The sequence below is a fragment of the Eublepharis macularius genome, chromosome 4, assembly GCF_028583425.1.
Source record: "Eublepharis macularius isolate TG4126 chromosome 4, MPM_Emac_v1.0, whole genome shotgun sequence".
NCBI lineage: Eukaryota > Metazoa > Chordata > Lepidosauria > Squamata > Eublepharidae > Eublepharis > Eublepharis macularius.
In genome coordinates, this window is record NC_072793.1 from 126,841,136 (window position 1) to 126,858,325 (window position 17,190).

General features: G+C 42.2%; 1 protein-coding gene across 1 annotated transcript in view; it reads left to right on the forward strand.

The window, feature by feature from the left end:
• The first annotated feature begins 1,566 nt into the window (after positions 1 to 1,566).
• The window catches only part of NR2C2 (nuclear receptor subfamily 2 group C member 2), an 80,776-nt gene continuing 65,152 nt past the window's right edge, over positions 1,567 to 17,190 (forward strand). Inside the window, exons 1-2 of the mRNA XM_054976952.1 lie at positions 1,567 to 2,607; positions 7,173 to 7,256. Of these exons, the coding sequence (XP_054832927.1) occupies positions 7,197 to 7,256 (60 nt within the window). The 5' untranslated portion in view covers positions 1,567 to 2,607; positions 7,173 to 7,196. The remainder of the gene's footprint in view (positions 2,608 to 7,172; positions 7,257 to 17,190) is intronic.

Here is a 17,190-nt window from a genome sequence, read left to right on the forward strand (position 1 = left end):
TAAAACACATTTAGGCCAGCCCCGCTTGTTGGAATAATAACGTCTTAAGGGCACGGCGAAAGGTGTGTAGGTCAGGGACCATACGTATCTCCGGGGGCAATTCATTCCAGAGGGCAGGTGCCCCGACAGAGAAGGCTCTCCCCCTGGGGGTCACCAGCCGACATTGTTTGACCAACGGCACCCTGAGGAGTCCCTCTCAGTGGGAGCGTACTGGCCTGTGGGAGGCTATCGGTAGCAGCAGGCGGTCTCGTAAATACCTAGGCCCTAAGCCATGGAACGCTCTAAAGATGGTAACCAGCACCTTGAAGCGCACCCGGAAGACCACCGGAAGCCAATGTAGCTCGCGCAGGAGAGGTGTTACATGGGCGCGCCGTGTCGCTCCCATAATCACCCGCGCGGCCGCATTCTGCACTAATTGCAGCCTCTGGGAAGTCCTCAAGGGGAGCCCCATATAGAGAGCGTTACAGTAGTCCAGACGGGAGGAAACGAGGGCATGGGTGACTGTGCGCAAGGCGTCCCGATCCAGAAAGGGACGCAACTGGTGAACCAGGCGAACCTGATAAAAAGCCTCCCTGGCCACGGCCGACACACGATTTTCTAACGACAGCTGCGCATCCAGGAGGACACCCAAGTTGCGAACCCTCTCTGTGGGGGCCAAAATCTCACCCCCGATAGTCAGCGATGGAACCAGCTGGCTATAACGGGGCGCCGGAAACCACAGCCACTCAGTCTTGGAAGGGCTGAGTCTTCTTACGTTATTATTGTTTTAAAAATCATGAAAAAAATAAATAACAGCTCCACTTCTACTTTTTATACCAATGTAGTATATATGTTTATCATTTAATATAAATAGGATTGTCACTTTGCAATGAACTCCCAACACCTTACAAAATATCAGTTAAAAAGAGCCCCCTTACCAGCTTTCCTGCATATACTCTTCCTCTCTTACTTTCATTACATGTAACAAAGAGGCTAACAAAGCAAGCAGGTCTAATCAGAAGACTCATTTTATTGAATGGGGCTTATTCTCGGGAGTGTGTTCCACGAAACAAAAGCTTGCCTAAACATCTTTTAACTGTGCTTTAAGGAACAATATGCATGGCTGGTAGCAATCAGCCATAAAAGATAGTTGGGTGTATGCTGTGGCATAGTGGTTGGGTTGTGAATCATCACTCTGCTGGTTCAAATCCCATTACTGCCATGAGCTCAGCAGGTGGCCTTAGGTAAGGCACTCCCCTCAGCCCCAGCTCCCTAGCTGTTTTGTGGGGACAGTAACACTAACTTTGTTCACCACTCTGAGTGGGGCACTAATCTGTCTAGAAGAGCAGTAAATGCAGTTATTATTATGGTGATCATGTAAAGGAAGTCTGGTTACATACTGTAATCACACTGAAATATTAAATGCAGCGTATTACTATGATTCTCTTTTTAAAGTCGTGAGCACATACACACTTTAGGCAGCAGCATAACCAGGCCACTGATTTTTCATTCATGCTGACGTCTGGTGACTACAGACATGCGGGGGGGGGGGGGGGGTTGAGAAGAGTATTTTTTTGGATTTCAGGAAGAGCATAAATACTGATATTCCAGATGTATTAAGGTTCTCTTATTCCCTATGGGGGATCTGGAGGTGATGGACTGGCTGTTTTTTAACTAAATTATATCAAACTTGCACTGTAATGTATTTCTGTGGAGACCATTCAACTCAGACAGCATTCCTGGCTCCCATTATAGCCAATGGGCATTCAAGCATCTCCCCTTGTTCTCAGTTAGCATTTGTCATTCGTTTTAGAACTCCTCTCAATAGGACAGATCAAGAAACTTTCCTGTCTCTCTGCAATTAAGTTACTCTCCAACATTTTCAATATCGGTAATTTAGTTCGATAATGCCGTACAAGTCCAAATTTGGACCTCTTTTGGATTGATCTCGTGGACTCAGGCCAGCTGAATGCGCTACCCATTCTGGGAGCAACCCTATGCATACTAACTTAAGAGCAAACTGAAAGCGGTGGAGTTGTCCGTGGTGTAAATGTGGCCACCAACGGACAGAGGCAGCATGTTCAGCTACCTACGACTGAATGGACAACAGGCCGGAGTTACACTACAGCCAGAAGCGCGTTCTTGGGCCGACGTCCGAGCCTGTTCCCGGCCTGCTATTTTCACGTCCAGGCGCGCACATGGAACCCGGGCGAGAGAACCCGGAGAGCCCCTTTCGAGCTGCCAGCCGCGAACGTTCGCAGGCACCCAGGTAGCCCCTCCTTCCTCTGCCGTTTCCCCTACACTCCAGCCCCGCCTCACTAGGAAGGGGGGGGGGAGGAAGAGAGATGGAGGGGGCCGCGGACGGCGTGGTGCTGGGAAGAGGAAGCGGGGCAACGCTGCCAAGCAGCGACTGGCAGGGTCACGAACTCTGACCTTTCACAAGAAAACGACAACCCCCCCTCTCCCCCCACAAACAAACAATAACAGACAACCACCCCGCCCCTCTCCTTCCTCGCGGGACACTTTAACCCCTTCAGCACCACCGCCTCTTTCTCCCGGGGGAGGGGGGGCCAACTCAGGCCCAGACGAGGCAGCTGCAGCCGGGTTCTTTTGGCGCCAAATCCTGAGGTAAACGAAGCCTTAACCCCTTATTTTGTGGGGCCGCGCGTGTCTGGCTGACGGGAGTGCGGTGGGCGCGCTCAGCGGCAGTGTATCGAGTCCGATAGCGGAACGTCCGGGCGGGCGTGGGGCGTGTGCGTGTTTCCTAGCGAAGGAAGCCTAGTTGGGTGCATTGGGTGCGGCGGTGGCGTCTTCCCCGGGGCAGCGGTGGCTGGGATGCTAGCGCGAGGCTAGGCAGCAGCAAACGAGGAAGGAAGATGGAGTCTGAGCGGGCGGAGGCAGTGGCTTGAACCCGACCCTTTTACCTTTGCCACCGGGAGGGCGGAGGGGAGGGGGCGGCGGGTATTTTGCATACGGGGCAGCCCGTCGCCATCTTAGCGGCCGTCTCCCCCCCCCCCCCGACCGTTAAGAGCAGCCGCTTTATACATTCGGGGCGGCCGCGCGTGACAAGGGGACGCGCCAGAGGCGAAGGAGGAAAACAAGGAGGGCGGAGAGGCTAATGGCGGAGCAGAGGAACTTGGCTACCTGCCAGCTCCGCCATCTTGTACCTCAAATGCTTTTTTCCTCTGTCGTTCCCCCGCCTCCCCCTGTGCTGGGAGGCGGAACAAAAGCCTGAATGGCGTCAGAGTTGACCAGTTGACATCGTGGACCGGGGGGGCGGGGCTTTCATGGGTTATGGAAAGAGCGTATTGGTTGAGAGGAGCATGTGGGAAAGGTCTGTTTATTCTTAAACCGTGTGGAATGGAACGAGCTTCTTAATGCGTCGGTCTGCCTTGTAAGAATTTGTAGTTGCTGCTGTGGGTTGTGTTCATCCATCGTGGTCGAAGATGGACACAGTTCCGAAAGCCCTTCAATAGCGAACCGAGCTGTTCAATAGAAAAATCCGTTCGGATTTAGGAGTGTGGCAGTGCCATCAGATTGATTAAACAACTTTGAGCCTCTTCAGGCTTTTGATGACAATAAATGCTCTGTTTGCATTTGCTTGCATTTAAGTTTAACAGTATCTCGTTAAGCGAATAGATGATATTCGTTACTACATGGGAAGGCAAAGCACTGGACTGGGGATAAGTGGTGTAGTGGGAACTAACCCAGTCTGTTACTGTTGCTGCAAAGTGGCGCAGACGTCTCCAGTAGAGCAATCATGGAGGGAAAACACAGAATCCTTTCTCCTGAGGCCCTCGAGGTTTCTCTAGAAGAGCAGTATGTTGCTTTAAAGGAATGAATTAGGAAAGTGTTAGTTATGTCAATTTCAGAACCAAGAGCAGTGATTGATCTGAAAGGAGAGCAAGGGCAGTTTTGGAAAAGAAGCCCAATCCATATCAGTGGCCTAAGTGATGCATGGATAGGTGAGAGGTAAACTCTCTAGCTTCAGTCTTTGCTATCCAATGCAAACACTGAAGATAGGCAGTCTTCTCCACTTGGAGAGTAAGTAGGTATTTATTTATTTTCTTTCTTTCTGAGACTCAAATCAGATTATACAGTGCGAGTCAGTACAGTCAGTTTCAAAGACATTTTTAGTAAATGTAATGGGTATATACATGTGAATTTGCAAAGCTGTAAAACTAGCAATTACTTAATACAAAGTTGAAGAAAAGCTAAACATAACATAAACAATCCTAACACTGACACATTTAACAACAAATAAACTGTCCAGTAGAATCATATTTACAGCAACAGACAGTACAAGTAAAGTCTAACGTCCCTGTCTTTTTACTTATACATATCTTTGAGACTATTTCCTTACAGTACAGTCGTCCGAACTGAGTAAAGCACCCTCTTGAATAATTCAGTTTTGCATAGTATGTGAAAAGCCAGGAAAGTGAGAGCTTTAATGACCTCTTCAGGTAGGTCATTCTATAAGGTAGGGGCCACCACAGAGAATGCATGTATATGGGCAGCTGTTAATTTTGCCCATGTGCAAGGTGGCACCTGCAGAAGGCCATGCTCAGATGTATGAAGCTGCTGTGTTGGAAGAACACAGGGAGAGAGGTTGTCCCATTGATAGGCAAGATGAAAGCCGTGAAAAGCTTTCTATGTGATAACCAATATCTTGAACTGAGCCCAGTAGCTGATAGGCAGCCAGGGAGTGATTGCAAGATGGGGGTGATATTCATGGGCCTCCTAGCTTCCGATAATAAAACAAGCTGCTGCATTCTGCACCAGCTGAAGTTTTTGATTTAACATAAAGGGGAAGCCTATAGTAGTATGTTGGTATTGGTGTGGTGAGGCTGGGAAAACACTAGAAGTAGTTATTCCCCATCCATCAGCAGTCTCAGTATATCTATAAAAGCCTTTTGAAAACGTTTCATTGTAAGCTAGCACGATCCTGACTCTGGGTGGCCCAATTCTCAGCGGAAGGGATCCCTCAAACAGTGCACTCACTGAGGGTCAGACTAGATGTGCAGGTTTTTAAAGAGGTTGGTCCAGGTTCCCCAGAGCCAACTCAGGTTCCCTGCATCCACACAGTGGGAAATGGGTGTTAAAAAATAAAGGATAACTCAGACTGCCTCAGAACACCACCATGGGGGAAGAAAGACCCGCCTCCCCCCCTCCAGCTGTTTTCCCACATCAGAATAGCATGGGGGGTTGCCTCCATGTTTTTACTGCTCCACATGCACAGAACACTCCACATGGAACAGCAAAAACAGAGATCCATCCCTGCTCGCTATTTTTGAAAAATGGTTTGAGCGGGGAGGGAAGATGCCTTCTTCCCCCTTCAGAGGCATTCTGAGATCATTTGGGCTCTATTTTAATAGCCATTCCCCTCAACTGCTTTGTGTCTGTGGGGAACCCAAACCTGCATGTCTAGTTTGATCCCAGAGACACATTATTACTCTAGGTTCTCCTTGCAGTTTACAAGATATCTTTGCACAAACTACCTGTCCTTCATAATGACATGGTTTTTACTAATATTGTTTTATTAGTTTAAAAAAATTACATCTTGCATTCTTGAACATTCAAAGCAGTTTTTTAAAAAATCAAAGTTACATATTTCAGCAAAAACTATTCAAAACCATTGGTAATGAAATACAAAATCACAACCTGCTCCAAAAAACTGTAAATTGAAAGGTCCAGCCTCAAGAACAAACAATGAAGCCCAAAAGAACGCCACAGTCATTGGAGCACAAAAATAGAGTACAGTAACAGTACAACCATCCAGAAATAATGCTCCAAAAATCCATCTTCCAAAAGTATGCTGAACTGCCTTGCACGTTTTCTAAACTTTCTGGATAGGTTGCCTTGCATAGCTTATGTAACAGACCATTCTAAAGGGACATGGCAACTACTGAAAAAAAAAACTCTTCTAGTAGTGAGATGTATCTCTTAAAAAGAAGGCCCCTCTAGTAGGCTGTCTGTACATGTAGAGTTGTTTCAGCAAAAGGTGATGGTCAAGCCCAGTTAGTGTCCCTTGTGAACTCTATATGCACCCCTAAATGGTTTCTCATCAAGAGAAAGCCGAGGCCCGCTTCTCCACTTTTACATACAGTTATCTGTGTCAGACATGCAGAACTTCTCTGACAAACAAGTTGTAGCAAAAAGGATTTCTTGAAGATATAAATCAAATTTGAAAACTTCTGCTTTAGTGTCTAATGTTTCTTCATACAGAATACCCAAAGACATGTGCATACCACCAAAGTGAATAGGAATGAAGGCCTCCAGCCTGCATGTTACAATCACAGGCATTTCCCTAGTTTCTTTATAATGAGAAATGGCATCCCAAAGACATTTGCAATTTCCCTTACCTGCAATCAATATTCTCAATGTAAATTAAACAGGTAAGCACTATGTAGAATCAGCCAGGTCCGTATGTCCTCTTAGATTTAAATCATTAAGAGTTAGAATATATCACCAAAGCTACGTTGATGCAGCTTGTTCTGGTTAAACACTAGCCTTCTACTACAGTAAACACCAAAAGCAGAAAACGTAATACTGTTTTTTTTCTTCTGAATTAGACAAAGCCTTGCCTATTTTATGAAACAAGCCATGGTATTGTCTGTTCTGAGGTCCTAATGTAAGTACTGAACCATTATAGTTCCTCTGAACTTCTTTGGCATACTCAGAGAAGGAAGAGAAATGGGTCAGATGGTCACATTGCACCAGTCTTGTTAGAAGCATTGAGAATCTCTAATCATGTCTGTCTCCTAGCCTTGCACAAAGAGAAAGCCTGACATCCCCTGCCCCCATGTCCTCTGTTCACACTGTTCCCATGCATGGGATCTGTCTCACCAACCTGGCACAAGCAAACAATCCTTATGAGTTCTCTGCAGTGAACAGTGAACTTGGAGGAGGGGAGGAGTCTCCTTGTTCATGTCCACAAATGTGATTGCCACAGTTTCTAATCCCAGTGGCAACATTGTGATATTATTTTTTTAACCTTGAAGTTGTTTTATTAAAGAGGTGACTTTTTAAATAAAGCGATTTTACAGTTGTAGTGTAATAAACACCATTTTCTTAAAAAATATGCGGCATAGTATGTTCTTCTGGCATAAAGTTATACTGTATATTTAATTGTTTTGGGCAAAATGCCTAATTTTTCTGTGCCTAACAGAAGCTATTGATATCCCTCCAAACAGGTTTTCTAATGATCGTCCTTCACCATGACAACCAATATGGAGGTGCTGGCTCAGCAGATCGTAGAAACACAGCAGGTGGCTGAGGTGAGTGATGGATGGTATTACAGTAAATCACACTTGGTTTTTAAACAGGCAAAAGTAATTGATTTCTGTTTATGCCTGATCAGATCTAGTAGAAATTATTCATAATATGCTGTGATTATTACATCAGCAAATATAAAGCCATTTTCGGTCCTTATTTAATATATCACAGTTCACCTGTATACTATACAATATCCATCAGAAGTATAGGAGTCTGCCTTCCCCTATCCACTAATTGTAGTTTGTCATACAGCGAGCTGCTAGGTGAGTAAGAGTGGGATGGTCTTAATTCTCCAGATACGTCACACATCTTTCTTGGTCCTAGCAGCAGCCTACCTGTGCAAGTGGTTGCACATATGCAGCAAGACTTCTGACTACCTCTTCTCCCAAGTACAGCTGTGTCTTCTACTGCATTAACATCAACTGTTAGGTTCTAGAATCAAAAATATAAAAGTAGGTCTGTTTATTGTTAGCCTTTTGGTATGAACTAATCCATAGTTTTCCAAATGCATTAATCTCATAACTTTGTGACACATTTTAAGGTCATGGGCTATTTTTCTAAAACCTCTGATTCTGGGGCCCTGTGGTCCTATGGTTATACAGTAGCTGTTAAGAGGATCTATTTATTTCTGATTGGTGAGTCAATGAAATCCTAAGCAAAATTACATATTTCTAAGCCCATTAACTTTAGTCCATTTAGAAGGGTGTAACTGTGCTTGGGATTGTACTGTGTGTGTGTGTGTGTGTGTGTGTATGTGTGTGTGTGTGTGTGTGTGTGTTACAGCTTAATCTGAATATACAACATGGGTAATATTGGTATTGTCTTCGGTCTAACAAGTTCTTTAATTTTAGTATAATATTTTTAATTACACTTGAATCCCACAGGTCTCCTGGTCACAGTGTACAGATTATTACAAACTGCTTTAAGATGGGCACTTTAAGATGGGCACATCTTACTTCCTGAAGAACAGCCAAAATCTATAACTATAGTTTGGAGTGTATTGTCGAAGGCTTTCACGGCCGGAGAACGATGGTTGTTGTGGGTTTTCCGGGCTGTATTGCCGTGGTCTTGGCATTGTAGTTCCTGACGTTTCGCCAGCAGCTGTGGCTGGCATCTTCAGAGGTGTAGCACCAAAAGACAGAGATCTCTCAGTGTCACAGTGTGGAAAAGATGTAGGTCATTTGTATCTACGGGGATAGAATGTTTTGTTAGCCTTGTGTTTTTCAGAACTGGAAACCATGCTCTGTTCATTCTTAAGGTTTCTTCTTTCCTGTTGAAGTTTTGCTTATGCTTGTGAATTTCAATGGCTTCCCTGTGCAGTCTGACAAAGTAGTTGGAAGTGTTGTCCAGTATTTTGGTGTCCTGGAATAAGATATTGTGCCCTGTTTGAGTTAGGCTATGTTCTGAAAAACACCAGGCTAACAAAACATTCTATCCCTGACAATAGCCCTGCAGAGAAGATTAGCACATCAAGTACCAATCCATATGCAAAAGAACCTCCTCAGGATACAGTGAAGCCTCCCGCCATTAGCATTCCACACCCTGGGAAACTCTTACAGGATGACTCAGCTCAACCCCACCCCTCCTGAGTAGATACAAATGACCTACATCTTTTCCACACTGTGACACTGAGAGATCTCTGTCTTTTGGTGCTACACCTCTGAAGATGCCAGCCACAGCTGCTGGCGAAACGTCAGGAACTACAATGCCAAGACCACGGCAATACAGCCCGGAAAACCCACAACAACCATAGTTTGGAGTGGTTTTCCTAAGAGTGCAATGCAGATTTCAAGTATTTGTAGTGGAGCTGTATTGGAGGCCAAACCATTCGGATAATGTTTTGTTTTTTTTTTTTTAAATTTTTTATTGGGTTAGAACATTAATATTTTTACATTACATTACATTCAATTTTCCCCTAATTTTTCGTTTCTAACCCCCTCCCTTTCCCCCCCTTTTTGTTGACTTCCAACAGCTTTCCCACCCTCTGTCCCTTTTCCCTTACTTCTATTAACTTCCTCTGTCTAAAACAAATATATATTCTCCATTATATTAAGCAGTACATCTTTAACTCTTTTACTTATTATACATCCAAACTATACTTCTTTAGATAAACAATTTATCCCATTTTCCAGTTTTGAATATTTCTATATATCATAAACCATAAAAATTTCCCACATTTAAATCAAACAATTTGATTTGTTCTCTATATATTAATCATTTCTTCTTTTTATAGTATTTCTATATAACTCATCACATAGTCAGTCGTTTTAACTCTTCTATACATTCAGTTTGGTGCATATAAGTCTTATCAAGTAAAAAAAGAAAAAAAATATTGTTAATTACTCAATCCTCATGTTTAAACCGTTAATTATTCTCTATCAATATTCTATCAATTAACCTTTACATATCTATATATATCTCAATCAATTAATTAATCTAACTGCTTATAAATTCACATTTCTCTTCCTCCCCCGGTAAAGTCACCCCTCTCTTTTATACTTTTATTGTACTTCAGTAGTTCTCAAACTGCCACAGTTTTCCTCCCACCTCCCACTTCTTCTCCAGATATTGTTTCAGCTTCTCCCAGTCTGTGTTAAACTGCCCTGAGTCCAGATCTCTCAGTTTTCTTGTCATCTTATCCATTTCAGCCATATACAGCAATTTGTAGATCCAATCTTCAATAGTTGGCACTTCTTGTACTTTCCATTTCTGCGCATACAAAAGTCTAGCTGCTACAGTCATATAAAATATCAACGTCCTATGATGGGCTGGAATTCCCTCCATTCCCAAGTTTAGCAGCAGGAGTTCTGGGTTCTTATTTATTTGAAACTGTAAAATTTCACTCATTTCTCTTATTATTTCCCCCCAGAACTGCCTAGCTACCTCACACGACCACCACATATGATAGAGGGAGCCCTCATGCTTCCTACATTTCCAGCATTTATTAGAAGTGTTCAAGTTCCCTAGCGCAATCTTCTTTGGTGTCATGTACCAACGATAAATCATTTTGAAAATGTTCTCTTTAATATTAATACATGTCGTTGTCTTCATTGTAGTTTTCCACAAGTATTCCCATGCCTCCATTGTTATTTCTTTATTAAAGTTTATAGCCCATTTCACCATTTGTGTTTTAACTATCTCATCCTCGGTATACCATTTCAACAGTACTTGGTATACCTTGGATATTCTTTTCTTGTCTTCTTTAAGAAGGGTCTGCTCTAGTTCCGAGTTCTCTGTTCGTATGCCCCCTTTTGCAGAGTCCGAATTGTATAAGTCTCTAATCTGTCTGTACTGGAACCAATCATAGTTAGGTGATAGTTCCTCTTGCGTCTTTATTCTAAGTTTAGATGCTTCAGTTTTGGTTATTTCTTTGTACGTTAAACATTGTTGTTCATTATCAACAGCTCTCGGATCTATCACCTCGTATGGAACCACCCACCAGGGGGTTCCTTCTTGTAGGTAAATTCTGTACTTCTTCCAGATTGTATATAAACTTCTCCTTACAAAATGATGCAGGAACATCGAGTTGACCTTTACTTTGTCATGCCATAGGTATGCGTGCCATCCAAAATTTTTTTTATATCCCTCTAGGGCTAATAGTTTCTTATTCTTTAATGTCATCCACTCTTTTAACCAAACTAGGCAGATTGCATCATGATAAAGTCTCAGGTTGGGCAGTTGCATTCCGCCTCTTTCCTTTGCATCTTGTAGAACTTTTACTTTCACTCGAGGCTTCTTGCCTGCCCAAACAAAATCTGATATTTTCCTCTGCCATTTTTCAAATTGTTTAGAGTCTCTGATGATTGGTATTGTCTGTAGCAAAAACATTACTCTTGGTAACACATTCATCTTAACTGCTGCAATCCTGCCCAACCATGACAAATTCAGTCTATTCCATTTGATCAAGTCTCTCTCTATCTGAGTCCATAATTTTTCATAATTGTTCTTGAACAAATCTATATTTTTTGCAGTCAGCTCAACTCCCAATTATTTCACCTTACTAGTTACTTCACAGTCCGTTATTTCCATTAACAATTGTTGTTTCTGCTTAGTCATGTTTTTGCATAATATCTTTGACTTCTTTTTGTTAATGAAGAAACCTGCCAAGTCACCAAACTCCTTGATCTTATCTATCACTTTTGGCATGTTCTCCAATGGATCTTCTACAATTAACATTATGTCATCTGCAAATGCTCTAATCTTGTATGAATAGTCCTTTATTTTTATTCCTCGTATTTCCTCATCTTGTCGTATTTGTATCATCAGAATCTCCAATACTAAAATGAACAACAATGGAGATAACGGGCAACCTTGTCTTGTTCCTTTACTAATCGTCAATTTCTTGGTCAGTTCATCATTCACTACAATTGCTGCAGTCTGGTCTCTATAAATTTCTTTAATTGCTCTGATGAATCTTTCTCCCAATTGTAGCTTTTCCATAGTGGCCAACAAAAAATCCCAGTTTAAATTGTCAAACGCTTTTTCAGCGTCTACAAAGAAGAAACCAACCTCTTTATCACAACGCTTGTCATAGTATTCAATAGCATTGATCACTGTCCTTAAATTGTCTCTTATTTGTCTGTCCGGCAAAAAGCCTGCTTGTTCTTCCTCTATGACTTCCGAGAGCCACCCCTTCAGTCTCTCCGCCAATATCTTCGCAAAAATTTTATAATCATTGTTAAGTAATGATATAGGCCTGTAATTTTTCACGTTAGTCAGATCTTGGCCCTCTTTTGGGATCAATGATATATTCGCTTCGCTCCAAGTGTCTGGAATTCTTTGATCCCTGAAAACTCCGTTCATCACCTCTTTTAGGAATGGTGCCAGTTCGTTGGCCATTGTCTTATAAAATTTAGCCGTAAGTCCATCTGGCCCTGGCGCCTTTCCTAGATTTGCGGATTGTATTGCCTTACTTATTTCCTCATCAGTTACTTCACTGTTCAACTTATTTCTCCAAGCTTCCGAGATCTCTGGAAGTTTGGTTTTCTCCAAATATGATGCTATTGATTCTTTGGTTACTTCTTTTTTATTATACAGCTTAGCATAGAATTTATAAAAGGCTCTACTAATGGTAGTCTGCTCCAGGTACGTTTTATTTTCTTCACAGATTTTATTTATTATTTTCTTTTCCCTTTTCTTCTTCAATTGCCATGCCAAATATTTCCCAGGTTTATTAGCACCCTCAAAAGCTTTTTGATTCAGTCTTTTAAGGTTCCACTCCAATTCTTTATTACTCATTGCTGTTAACTGTTCTTGAAGAATTTTGATTTCCTGATGTATTTTCTTTTTCCCTGGTCTCTTTTTTAACTGTGCTTCTTTGGCCTTTATTTTCTCCTCAATCTCTTGTCTTTTCTCCTCTTTCTTTTTCCTTGCTCTGCCATTTAAGTCCATTAGTATGCCCCTTACAACCGCCTTGTACGCGTCCCAAACTTTACTGGTTGGTACTTCTTTATTCACGTTGTATTGTATAAAAAACTTTGTCTCTCTTCTCAATATTTCCATATTCTCACTTTCCTGTAACAAGTCCTCATTTATTCTCCAGGCTTTCCTTTTTCTCCTTTTTCCAAATTTCCACATAATTGGATTGTGATCTGAGCCTACCATCGGCATTATTTCTACCTCCTTAGTCCATAACGCTAAGTCCTTTGAGGCCCAGATCATATCAATTCTTGATAATGTAAGATGCCTTGCAGAATAAAAAGTAAACTGTTTGGTTTTAGGATATTCTCTCCTCCATACATCTTCGAGAGTCTCTTGTTGAATCAACTCAAAAAAAAGCTTTGGCAATAATCCTCTTTTCTTTTGTGCTGTTGTAGTCTTTTTGTCTAGTTCCAAATCTGTCACTCCATTCAAGTCTCCAGCAAGAATTGTAAGGGAAAAGGGACAGAGGGTGGGAAAGCTGTTGGAAGTCAACAAAAGGGGGGGAAAGGGAGGGGGTTAGAAACGAAAAATTAGGGGAAAATTGAATGTAATGTAAAAATAATAATGCTCTAACCCAATAAAAAATTTTTCCAAAAAAAAAAAAAGTCTCCAGCAAGAATTATCTGGTCATATACAAGATCGTCTAAATGCTTCCTTAAATCCTCAAAGAAGCTTTCCTTTGCACCGTTAGGTGCATAAAGTCCGACTACCAACACTCTCTTTAAATTCCAATTACATTCCACTGCTACAAATCTAGCTTCAACATCTCTCATAACAAATTTTGGCTGCAGCTCCTCTTTTATGTACAACACCACTCCTCTTTTTTTCGTGTTTGAGGCCGCTACAAATTCTTTGCCCAATTTTCCAGATTTTAAATATTTTACATCCTGTTTTCTAATATGGGTCTCCTGCAAACAAACAATATCACATTTTTGTTTTAGTAGCCAATGAAAAATATTTTTCCTCTTATTCGGTGAGTTTAGTCCATTTACATTCCAAGATAATACTTTACACTCCATATTCATGGTTTTGTTGGTAAGTCTTTTTCATTGTCCTTGATAAATCTCTCCATCTCCCGCTCAGATCTGATGCGTTTTTTTGCCCCTCCAAACTCAAAGGACACTCCTTCCGGTAACTCCCATCTGTATCTAATATTCATGTCCTTCAAAGTCTGAATTAGCACTCTATATTTTTTCCTGTCCAGTAACACTGATCTGGGCAGTTCCTTCATTATGATAATCGTCTTGCCATCAATCTCCAATGGATCTTGAAATTGTTTTGTCACAATCCTCTCTTTCATGTTTCTAGTTGTAAACTGCACAATCACATCCCTTGGCAGTTTCCTCTGGGTTGCAATTCTCGAGTTCACACGGTACGCCACATCTAGGATAGCCACAATTTCCTCCTCCTCCTTCCCCAGGTAATCAGCCAACACCTCAGTCATCTGTTCTTGCGCTGACTTCCCTTCCACCTCTGGCAGACCACGAAAACGAAGCTGCTTCTCCATGTGTTTAGTTTCTGCAACTGACATCCTCCCCTTCACCAGTCTCATCTCTGTTTGTTGCGTGTCTATTAAATTCTCCATCGCGTCTTCTACTGTTTTAACTCTCTGCTGCGTTCCTTGTAATTCACTACTAATCGTTTCCACGCCTTTTTTCACTTCTGACAGCTCCGACTTTACTGTCTGTGTAACTTCTTTGACCTCTTTAATAAGCTCCAATTTCGTGTCCTTAAGTTCTTTCATCATGTCTATAAGTTTTTTGTCCAAATTTTCTATTGCCGATTGCCACTCTTTTTTCGACATCGTGGGGCTTGCTTTAGCTCGCTCCCACGAATCTGCTCTCTTCCTTAGCTCCGTGGCGTATATTTAAACGTTTTCCTTTTTTTCAAATGTCCCAATCTTTGCCAAAATTAATTTTTTTGTATCCAAAATGTCGGGCGTCTTTTCTCTATGGTTTCTCTATGTTATTGTAATCCAAGATGGCCTACTTCCTCTTCCGCTGAAGCCGCGACCCTTCCCCTTTCAAAAATGGCGATTCCCTACTTCCTGTCCGTCGGCAAGGGCCGCTTCCCTCCAGCCACTCTATTGTTGTTACGCACTTCCTGTCTCCCGTCTTCCCACAGCAGGTCTCGCGATGGTGTCTTTTTCCCACAGCTCCAAAACCACAGGTATTCAAAACAATAGTCCGATTCTTGCAATAACTTCTTTAAATTTAGTCTCTTTTAAAATACAACTCCTGCCGAGTCTTCACCTCCTTTTCACTAGTCTGTTGCAGTTTAAAAATCTACTTTCTTTCCTCTCTGTTTTTATCAATCTGTCCCGTTTCAAGAAATAGCGATCTTTACCTTCTCTTCAACTTTCTCGGGTTGTAATCGCTGTTTCGATCTTAAATTCTCCTCTCGACTTCCCTCCCCGATCGAAGCTTGGGTATGTAGGTCTTATGCCAGCCGAATTGGCCCCAAAACTGCCGCAGAGATTATAGCCGACCCGTCGCAAGGTGGGACCTCAAGGATCGGGGGGGAGACTCCTTGAGTAGAGCCCCCCCCTCGTCCGAGATCTAGCTCACCCTAGGGTCTTGAGCGTTCTTTGCCTGCTCCCCGCCTGAGAGCAGTCGGCCGCGGGTTATTTTCACCCCTCCGGCCGGTTAAAACGGCAGTCCGGTCAGCTCCGCAAATGGAGCTGCGTTAGACCTCCATGAATCCCAAACCGGAAGTCCTATTCGGATAATGTTTTGAACATTTTCAAAAGTTTTAAATCTAGACGTACCTCTTAAGTGCTTTTCTCCTGAATTATTTGGCAGACATTCCTAAAAAATATTAAGAATTGGTACTATGTGGATTGCTCTGTTAATTTCTGTCTTACAAAGAAATGTCAGAATATGTTGTAATTATGTAATCAAAATATGGTACTGATGTCTTTATATCTGTCAATTCCATTGCTGGTTTTATATTTCATACTCTTCTAATTTTTTAGAAAACATTGGTGACCAAACCTGCATGCTTAGTTTTTTCTCTTATGTCTGGCTTATGTTTAGAAGACTGGTATGCATGAACTGTTGGGTCTGAATATAGTTAAGCCTGAGATAACAATTGTTGCCAGGATATGTTATCTAATAGGCTTGTGGACATCCATTATAAGTGATTTCAGTCTCCCTTGCTCAGTCAGAGAAGATGTATTGAAATGTATCTTTCAGTGTGTGACCAGGAGCCATTTTCAATGACTCCATCTGGTGATAAGACTGTTATCATTTTTGTAAGGTTCAGTGCCATCATTCATTTAATTCTGAATATGGTCACAAAGTATGGATCAAAAAATCTACACAACTGAGTAATTTTACAGACAGAGGGTGTTTTCCTTCAACTGCAGGGGAACCTCTATGTTTGATAAAACAAATTGGTTTTTTAAAAACCTTGAAACCAGATAAATATTGTGTGTGAATGCCCAGATAATTTAAAAAAACAAAAAGGTCTTGTGATGCTGCATTGCAAAGATCTTGGCTGCTGTTTGGGGATGGGGTTGCATAGCAACTTCAGTAAACTTTGCTGGGTTGGGCAGGGAAGAAAGCACTGGTGGTGGTATTGCTGGTTGTGGGAAGCAGATGATGGCAGCCAGTGACAAAGAAAAAAACAAGCAGGCCAAGCAGGCAGGAGAGTGGCTGGTGGTGACAATGACAGTGGCTGCCACCCCCAGTCAAAGAAGGTAGGCAAATGCTGAGAGCCAAAGGGAGAATGTGAGTGGTGGCAGTAGCCACCACCGCTGCCGGAAGTAAGGGGAGAACAAACCTCAGCAAACAGGCAAGCAAGCGTTTTGCAGCAGTGGCTGGCAGGAGGTGATGGCCCCCACTGGGAAGTGAAGGCAAGCAAGTGGAGGTGAATGGGAAGAACAGTGGATGATATCGTTGCCATATGGGTGGTGGATGGGCAGATGGAGGAAGAAGGCAGAGACTGGGTGGGGAAGTGAGGAGAAAGCAGTGATATTGATCTGAAGGATACTGGAGCCAGTATGGGGAGAGTATCTTCCCTATCCTGTGAGTTCATTGTGGATCCCCTCTTATATCTTCATAAATTAAAGGCTAAATTGCCACAAAACAGTCTACATCATGGGTGTATATTTGGTTAATGTTGAAAATTATATGGTGCAGAATGATTTATTTATGTATATAAATCATTTGTCCCGCCTCAAAATGTTCTCAGTACTACTAATGAGAGATTAAAATTTCAAAATGACTTTGTAAACGAGAAGAGTACTACCTCCGATGAACCATCAAAAATATGGTCACAAAACCATACTTTGCCAAATGAAGAGCAAGATTTGAGTCTAGTAGCACTTTAAAGACCAACAATATCTGATAAATCTCAAAAGCTTATAGTATACCCTAAAGATCTCATTGATCTTTAAGGTGCTATTGAATTTGCTGTACTGAAGACCAGCACAGCTATCCACCTGAAACTTTGCCAAATGAGATGTCGAAATAGCTTCAGATCCAAAAAAATATTCAGTATCTATTTATGACA